General features: G+C 52.4%; 1 protein-coding gene across 1 annotated transcript in view; it reads left to right on the top strand.

Moving 5' to 3' along the window:
- Positions 1-1,934, top strand: part of HOXD11 (homeobox D11) — a 2,526-nt gene extending 592 nt beyond the window's left edge. Inside the window, exons 2-3 of the mRNA XM_035008356.1 lie at positions 3-509; positions 1,257-1,934. Coding sequence (XP_034864247.1) covers positions 3-509; positions 1,257-1,492 — 743 coding nt within the window. The 3' untranslated portion in view covers positions 1,493-1,934. The remainder of the gene's footprint in view (positions 1-2; positions 510-1,256) is intronic.
- Positions 1,935-9,036: the final 7,102 nt, after the last annotated feature.

Genomic DNA, 9,036 nt, shown 5'->3' with positions numbered 1-9,036 from the left:
CCCCGGCGGGGGCGGCGGCGGCGGCGCCGGGGGCTACGCTCCCTACTACGCGGCAGCCGCGGCGGCGGCGGCGGCGGCGGCGGCGGCCGAGGAGGCGGCCATGCAGCGCGAGCTGCTCCCTCCCGCGGGCCGCCGGCCGGACGTGCTCTTCAAGGCGCCGGAGCCGGTGTGCGCCGCGCCCGGGCCGCCACACGGCCCCCCGGGCGCCGCCTCCAACTTCTACAGCGCCGTGGGCCGAAACGGCATCCTGCCTCAGGGTTTCGATCAGTTCTACGAGGCTGCGCCCGGGCCCCCATTCGCCGGGCCGCAGCCCCCTCCACCTCCTGCGCCGCCGCAGCCCGAGGGCGCCGCCGACAAGGGCGACCCCAAGACGGGGGCCGGTGGCGGCGGGGGAAGTCCCTGCGCCAAGGCGCCCCCCGGCTCGGAGCCCAAGGGGGCGGCAGAAGGCGGCGGCGGCGATGGCGAGGGGCCCCCGGGGGAGGCGGGGGCTGAGAAGAGTGGCGGCACAGGTAGGCACCCGGTGCGGGGTGGGCGGCTGGGCCGGGGCGGGGGCGGGGGGGCCGCGGGCGCGGGGGGGCGGCGGGGGCCTCCCTCTGCTTGCGCGGTTTTATGTGCTACTTTATAAGCGTTCGAAGGGGTTTATACATCCTATAAGATTTCCCGGGCCGTTGTAAAGTGTGTTTACGATAGGAAACCAATTTAGGTGGGCTTAAGGTAGACTTCGAAGGGGACATTAATCGCTGCAGAGAGATTTTCCCCAGTTTGGGGGGGTGGGGGTTGCTAGAGACCATGGAGTGAGGAGGGGAGATTTCAAGCCACTTTGTGAATGTGGACGCTCGAGCCTCCTGCTTTTAAGGGGGGTGGGGTGGGGAGATCCTTGAACTGGACTTTATCCAAGCCTCTGGCTGACGCGCGCTGCTGGCTGGAGTAGAGCAGATGCACGGGCGCGCTCGTGTTTCTCTCCCTTCGGGTTCCAACTCAGAGCCGGCCTTGCCCTCTGCTTCTCCACCTCCGTGCCAGGGTGTGTGTGTGTGTGTGTGTGTGTCTCCGTCCGGGCGTGAACACAGGTCCACGCCCGCACTCTCTCCTGTGCCCGCCCATATATCATCCCCCACGACTCAGGCAGGGCCTTTCAGTGGCGGCAGGGGACGTCCCCAACGGGCCGAGGCCTGGCCCTCGCGCGGGCCTGGGCCGGTGGGCGGGCTGCAGTGGGCAGCCAGCGGCCTCTCTCACCTCTTGGTTTCTCTGCCTTGCAGTGGCCCCCCAGCGGTCCCGGAAAAAGCGCTGTCCCTACACCAAGTACCAGATCCGCGAACTGGAACGCGAGTTTTTCTTTAACGTGTACATAAACAAAGAGAAAAGACTCCAACTCTCTCGGATGCTCAACCTCACTGACCGGCAAGTCAAAATCTGGTTCCAGAATCGCAGAATGAAAGAAAAGAAACTGAACAGAGACCGTCTGCAGTATTTCACTGGAAACCCCTTATTTTGAGAGCTCCAGGAAGCACCCCTCTTCCCGAGCCCCACTCACCCACCCACTTCCCCACCAGCCTGCCCTGGGCAGGCCCAATGTTCTTGGGTTTAATGACGCCTCTTCTCTGTGGAACTCCACGATTCCTTCCCATGGTCAACTCGGGACCTCCCAGCGACCACTGCTGCCTGCCGACGAGGCCGGGGACTTGGCCGAATGGATCCTAATAAGGGGAAAATGGTAAATGCAAACGTCCCTTTACAATTTTACCGCCAATGTGCTGTTGTTCTCCCTCCCTCTCTCCGAGTCCCGGTGGGGACGCTGTGGGATCTGTAGAGAGTTAGGCCGCTGGGCTGGAAGGCGCTTGTTTTTGTTCTGAGTTTAAGGGACCTGACCATCCCCCCTTGGTGAATGCAGATTATTTAAACTCTGGGAAATGTATCTTCGGTCTGTCGGTCTGTCGTATCAAGGCATAAGTCACTGTGTTTTGTGTGAATAAATGGTTTCTGGTAAAATGGAGGTTACAGCTTCAACACAATATATGATTTTTTCCTCTTGAAAGAATTTTAGTGTCTGATTAGGGGATTTTAGTGGCCAGAACCTTCTCCCATATGCAACTGAAAATCAAGTGAAATGCTTTTTAATCCCACTGAAATAAGAGTAGCTCTCTCCCACCCTGTCTAGGCTACACTGGTTTGAAAAATCACTTTAGGGATGAATTTCTGAATTGAGGATGTGACCCAGCCATTCTGGTGCTGCTTTCTCCAGGCAATGAGGCTGGGGCAGCAGGAACCTATGAAGGAAGTCTCCTCCCCCCATTCCCAGTTTAGTGAACTTGGAATTTTTGAAAAGACAAAAACCATTTTTAAAAACTTGTTAGAAATCTAAATTTACTCTTAACAAGGTGTCAAGGAGCCAGGGTCCCTTAAAAAAAAGAAGCCAAAATTGGAAACCTTCGTTGAAAAAAAAGATAATTTGCTAAAAGGTAGTTACCAGTGGTGGAGAGGGCTTGGGATTCTTGCTAGTGTCAGTAGGTAGAGAAGGTAAGACCCTTCCCTGGAATAGGGCCTGAGGCTGCAGACCCACTTCTCACTGCATTTATCGCTTCAAGTTAAAGAATGTGGTGGGGGCTGAACTGCACTTTATGTTGCAGGGCCAGGCCAGGCTGTTTACAAAACCTTGAACTGTCTAGACAACACCATAAAAGCCAAAGTTCTAAACAGCTTAATTGGGTTATATTATACACCTTCTGGTGGGCCCAAAAGAGATTTCCGCAATGTGCAATAAACTGGAGGAGTGAGAAAAGCATCTCTTTCTCTGAAAAAAGTAAAGTGAATCATGACTCTTAACCTCTCCTAAGCCGAAAGTAAAAAAAAAAAAAAAGAAAAAAGATCCATAAGATATACAGTACCCCATGCATCCTCAGAGGAGGTATACATTTCCAAATGCAAAATTTCTTTAATTGCCAAAGTTTGGTGGGGGGGGAGGAAAAACATAAGTGCATAAGTGTATGCCTTTGAACTTCCAAAATGTCAAGGTCATCACCTTTAACCTTTCTGAATAATTAGGCGCCTTAAGGTTCTTCTGTGATATTCAGCCGCCACCCACTCTCAAACACACATGCTTACACACATTCAGACCCCCACATACATTTATGACCACACAGCATCATATCAGGGGTTCACCATAAATCTAAGCAAATGCCTAATTTCAGGATCAATAACCTTAATTTCCCTTCAAACATTTGTGTAATTCAATAGCAGTTGACTTCTTTTTAAAATACTGGTTAGATTTAAGTGTCTACCAGCATGTTTTTTAATACAGTTAGGATATACTGAGGTGGGTTTTTTTGGGGGGGTGGTCATAGACAGCATTCCCCTTTGCTCTAATGAAGAACCACGGCTTTCAAAGCAGGCATTTGAAAGCGGAAGCTTTAGTCAGATTTACACCTTCGCTATATTTGAAAAAAAACTATTGCACCGTCAGATAAGTTATTGTACTTGCTATGATATGGAACAAAACTAAAGATATTTATATTGTTTTCCAAAGTGTCTCTCAACCTTTGGTGAAAACTGCAAGAGAAACAAAGCCTACAATTGAATAATTTCGTTCGGAAGGGGATTTCTTTGTGTGGAATTCTGGGCGTCGGTTAAAATGTCAGTGCCCTAGTAGTATGATCGTTGCAGGAGCTTAAAACTGCTTTCTTTCTTTCTCTCTCCATCTATTTTTTTTTTTAACTGCGTCTAAATGTAGCAAGCTTGTGTGTCCACCACCTTAGGTAAGCCGAACCGAGAGATACCATTTCCCGCTTGCATGGCCTTGGAGAGCCACACGGGGGCGTGCTCACGTTCCAGAAGCCGCGTTTGGCGGAGACGCCGCGGTACCCTATCTTTCCAATACTGATTCTGATAGGCAATCTGAGCCCATTAGAAACAGGCGGCCACTAAGGCATTTGTTTGCTGTTTGTTTGTTCTAAGCAGCCACGAAGTGTGGGAAGTTGTATAAAGACAGAGAAAAGGGAGCTACCCAGATTCCTGAAACAGACAGTCACCTAATCGTTGTCTCCTTAAAGATAACGCCGTTGCCAAGAATACCTTGGTATAACCTGGTGGTGTCAAGGAGAGATTTTTTTAAAGACCAATATGTACATTTCCAAATAGGTCATGCCACTGAGAGTTAATTAAATTAGAGAAATTAATTTCTTGTTGGTTTGAGTATGGAGAACGATGTGAGGGTAGGACCAACTCCTCCCCAAAACAGCGTCCGCCTCGTACGCTCTCCGACCGCCTGGGATGATTAAAAGGCTTTTGTTTAAGACAGATCGGGGCGCCGTCAACTTAGCTGAGTGTGGTCACAGAGAAAATGAGACGCGTCGGGACTGAGGGGGTCGTTCTGGGCGAGGGAGTGCCCCCCAACACGGCCATGCCTGGCAGCCGGGGCTGCTGGTAGCCAGAAGCGCAGGCGGAACTCTGAATTGGGGCGCCTGGGCCAGGCTGGGCTGATGCGGCTGCGGGAAGCGGCAGGCTGTCCCAGGAAACGTTTATACTAGGAGGCAAGGAGGCAAGGCGGCGCCGAATGGGGATTGCATTTGAAGCAAACGAGCTTTGCGTTTGACAGAACCCTGGACAGTCTTCGCAGCCGCCTGCTGGCTTTGAGCATGGAGTTTGATTTTGGCACCAGCTCTTGAAAGCAGTCTTCTTGCTGCATGCCCTCCTGGCCCCCCATCCCCCTTTTGCAAAGCCCCTGATTTTGGGGAGGGCCTGTGTCGCCATCCTCTGTCCAAAAGGGAGGGCTCCAGGACATGAATGGGCTGTTCTAAGGGACGGTGGCTGTCCTTTCTTTCCCGAAGTTCATTTTGAAGAGCCAGCAACCCCCAGAATTAGTGCTGGCCTCCTGGGCCCTGCTGTCTCTGTCTCCTTTCTCCAAACCCTGGACCAGAGGCCCTGGGTCCACCCTGGGAGCTGGCATCAGCTTCAGTGGAGGTTGGGGCGCCATGAACCCCCCAGTGAGGCGCCAGCCAGAGGCATAGGTGATCCCCACGGGCACCCCCGGCTCCTGCCTGTCTGACCGCCGGTTCTGCTTAGCTATTGTGAAGTGACATTTCTCAGAGCCTAAGCTGGGTCTCAGTCCAGATGGGGAGGGAACCCTCCCCCCCAAATGTCACTGTGTTCCTCTTCAGGCAGCTCCAGCAGGGGTGCGTGTGGCCTTTCAGGGCCCCTTGGCCTTGGCTGGCAGCCTTCCTCAGACAACGGGCGCTAAGCAGTCTGCAGTTCCTTTCCTACCAGCAGCGCCCAAACGGGCCTGAGAAAGGACAGAGGATTGGGCCAGGACTTCTGGGGGGTTGCAGACCCGACCCCTCCTGATTGTTCAGAGCCTGTGGGGCTCATGGAGTGTGGCCACATATCTTGAATCACCGAGATCTCAGATCCTGAAGTGGAGGGAAAGTGTGCCAAGTAGGAGTCTTTTGTGTCTGTAACGGAAAGAAGACTCCCGAGCCGCCAGCCCTTTCGCACAGTCTCCACAGACTCTTCACTGAGTTGGTGGTGGCTTCCACAGCCTGCCCATTTGCCCCCTTGATTTCTTTTCACATTGGCTGGAAGGGGCACAGTGCAACCCGGAGGGGCTCCCTGGGGAAGCAACCTTTAAAATTTGTCCCCATCCACTCTGCCCCCAAAGAATGGCACAGCCCTGAGGCCACTCAGGGCCCAAATTCAGGGCCAACCTAGGAGTCCTCAGGTCTACTCAGGCCCAGGGTCACTGTTCTTCCTGGTGACAGAAGAGCGCAGATGCAAGCCACTTCTTGATTACAAATGCTAATTTCTTGCTAAAGCAACCCTATTAATTTTTCTCAGGAAAGAGCTGTGCCAGGGAGAAGGATGTCTTGGTACAAATATGGGTATTCATCTCCTTTATAGAGCAATATTGATTTATTATTAATGGTAACTGCTCCAACTGATCTAAAGATGATCGAAAACGGTAGCTTTGCAGCTACATTAAATACTCCTAAGCAAAATACAGGCTGGCCTTGAAAGCCACTGCCTTTTCATACCATTTGCTCCATCCTAGCCTTAGAGTCTTAGCCAAACTCTCCATCCTCCCAGGTCCAGATCATTCTCCTGTATTATTTCTGTTTTGCTCCATTTTTATTACAAAATTCCTCTGAAATATTGGAGTCTCTGGCCTCAAGGAACTGGTCTGAAGACAGATATTTGAGAAAGAATAAAAGAATTTTGTGATAATAGATTCAAAATTATAGCCGATACACAGATTTTCTGTGAATGAAGAAGAACTATTTCAAGCCAAATCTAACACGGGGGTGACTTAGAGCTCGAAGCCCCTGAGAGGTGAAACAGAAAGGCCCCCAAATTCGGAAGGCAGATCCTGCTTGTGCTGGCTTACCGCACACCTACCCGCTCCGCGAGGAATTGCTGGTTTTTAACCTGAATGTTTTCTTCATGTATAAATAAAGATTATGAAAGGGCATTTGATGGGCATAAAATTCCCGATTAGATTGAACAGTCTTGCCTCACGAGTGGGGATAGGGAGAACTGGACAACCGAGTTCCAGCAAAGGGTGAGATGCAAAGGGACGACAGTCCTGGAGCACCAGGCTGGCGTCAGGGCGCCTGCTGAGAGCATGTGCAGCGGGCACTTTGTCCAGCCCTGGGCACGCTTAACTGCGGCCGGGATCATGATCTCCACCTTCTGATAAAACAATTTTTGGGGTGCTGGTCCGTGGCTGTTAGCTTTGAACAGGACCGGTAGCAGACTAGAGTCAAAAGTTGGATTTTTTTTTTTTTTCCTGCTTTCCTCACCCCCTCCCCTCCATCCTCAAGCTTAAAAACAGCCACCCCTACGGAAAGGTAATGTTTAAACCTCGGGCTTCGCCGGCCGGCATCCCATAGCCGGAACAGTTAGAGGCGCCAGGCTTTTAACCTGACAATGATGTTGTATTTGAACAGCTGCGTAAAGGTTTAAAAGGTCTGTCTCATTGCCACCGCGGAGTTTTTTAAAAGGGGTTATTGTTTGGGCGAGGGCACTTCGAGGGGACAGGCAAAGTGGTCCCAAGGCCGAAAATAATGTTCAGAGCCTGTTTCCACCAGGCCAGGGGAGATTTCCTTTTGGGGAGGGGGACAGAGGTTTTGCTGGAAAAGGTTTTTGTGAAGGAGTGAGCAGGCTCCTAGCTTCCCCCCCCCCCCCCCCGCCCGCCCAGAATGCTGAGGCACTTTAATGAGCATCGGGCTCCAAAGAAATGTTCAGCTGAGGCGGAAACCCAATTTGCCCACAAGTTCAGTCTCTGGGCCTGAAATCCAAGGCCAGCCCATGACAGGGCAAGTGTGGGGAGAAGAAAACCCAGCCGCCTTTCCGGACAGAGAACTGGTTCACAATCAGGGTTTCTGGGGCCCTTTTCCTCTCTCCGATGCAGGGAAGGGGATCTGGGAAGCCCGAGGACGGCTCCTGTGCCCTAGCCTGGCCCCTCGACCGGGGCAAGCCTTTGGAAATCAAGGTTAAAGCTCCCCGCTGCTGCCCGGAGGCCGGGGCTTCCGAAGGGCGGCTCACCCGCCTGCAACCAGAGAACAAGAAAGGAAGTTGTTGGAGAAGTTTCTCATAAAACTCTGAGTTTCCATGGTGGTGATGGTGGTTATTCTTTAATGAGCTCGACCACAGCCCCAGACCAAATCCTCTTTATAGAACTTTCCATCACCAAAGGAAACAGAGGACTAAGGTTCTCCCACCTCCTTTTTTTTCTCCCTCCCCTTACCCAAGCAAAACGGTGTCAAATAATTTTAGGAATTGTCCAAAACTATAAAACTCAACTTCTGACAAAAGTATAGCTTTTAATATTTGACGATTTGTGTTAAAACAAAAATTGACCTTCTTGGTTAGTAGCGAAGGGGAAAAATCAATAGTATAATTTTCAATAATTCATAAAGCGAACGCCATTATGCTAAATCTTAACTATTAATCTTATCCTTTACAAAGTCTCGATTGATTTGTTAATAAAATATCTTCCCGTGTGTGGCAACAGCGGGTATAACTCTTTAAAAACCTTCAGAAGCAAGAAAATTACCAAGTAGCCCAAGAATGTAGATGAGAATTTTATTGATCGCCCTGATTCTTCTTAATATGTATGAATAAATTCCACAACCTTTTGTACCTTGCACTTGTCAGAAACCAATGCTTTTACAAAATCCATAAAAGGAAAACATATTTTTCTTTGCAGAAGAACCAAATGACACCTTTGCCTCTCTCTCTCTCTCTCCTACTCGGCCCAGTCAGTTTTCTAAAACTTCTGGAGTCTGAGAGCGAGAGTTTTCCCCTTTCCTTGAAAAAATTCTTTTCTTTCCCTCTTCCTTCCTTCCTCTTCGCTCATTATTATCAGGGCGTGTAGGGAGGGAAACCTCGGTTTAGTTCTCCCGCTGGGAGTCGGAGGGACGCTTTCGAGGATAGCCAACTGCTGGCGAGGGATCGTCTCTGGGCTGAAAGCTCCCAGCGGCCCGGCCGCAGAGGTCGGGGTGTGGTTCCTCCGAGAGAGCCGAAGGCTCGGGTAGCCCACCGGGGCGCGGAGGGACCGGGATCCCGCATCTCCCTCGGGCTGGAGGAGGGAATGGACAGCGCCAGGGCCGGCCAGTCCTCGGGGCTCAGGGCCGGCCAGCTGCTTGGCCCCTTAGCCCTCGCGGCCCTTCTCGCCTCCGCTGCCCACGATACCTTGGCCGCGTCTGTGCGTGAGACATCTTTACTGCGGACCCCTGGGGTGGGATGTCTCAGAGCCCGGGAAATCCGACTCACCTTCCCAGGCTGCCCCGGAGAAAATTACGCAGCCGGGCCCCCACCCCCCGCCCGTGCCCCGGCTCTTCGGACGCGTTCGGCCTGGGGGTGTGCGGGGAATGCTTCTGCGTGCTGGCGCCAAGGCACTCTGGCTTCCCTCCCCGCGCCATGTCCTCCCGGACGCCCCTCGGGCTGAGCCTTTCCTTCCGCCAGCGGGGCCCAGGGGCCGGAGCGGGGGACGCGAGTGGGGCCGGCCGGCTGCGCAAGCCCCGGGGAGGCTGGCGGGCGACGGGGAGG

Source organism: Mirounga leonina, unplaced genomic scaffold (assembly GCF_011800145.1).
Source record: "Mirounga leonina isolate KUSES-001 unplaced genomic scaffold, KU_Mleo_1.0 Mir_151, whole genome shotgun sequence".
Lineage (NCBI taxonomy): Eukaryota > Metazoa > Chordata > Mammalia > Carnivora > Phocidae > Mirounga > Mirounga leonina.
Note: the sequence above shows the minus strand (reverse complement) of the source record. Positions and strands in the feature narration are given on the sequence as shown.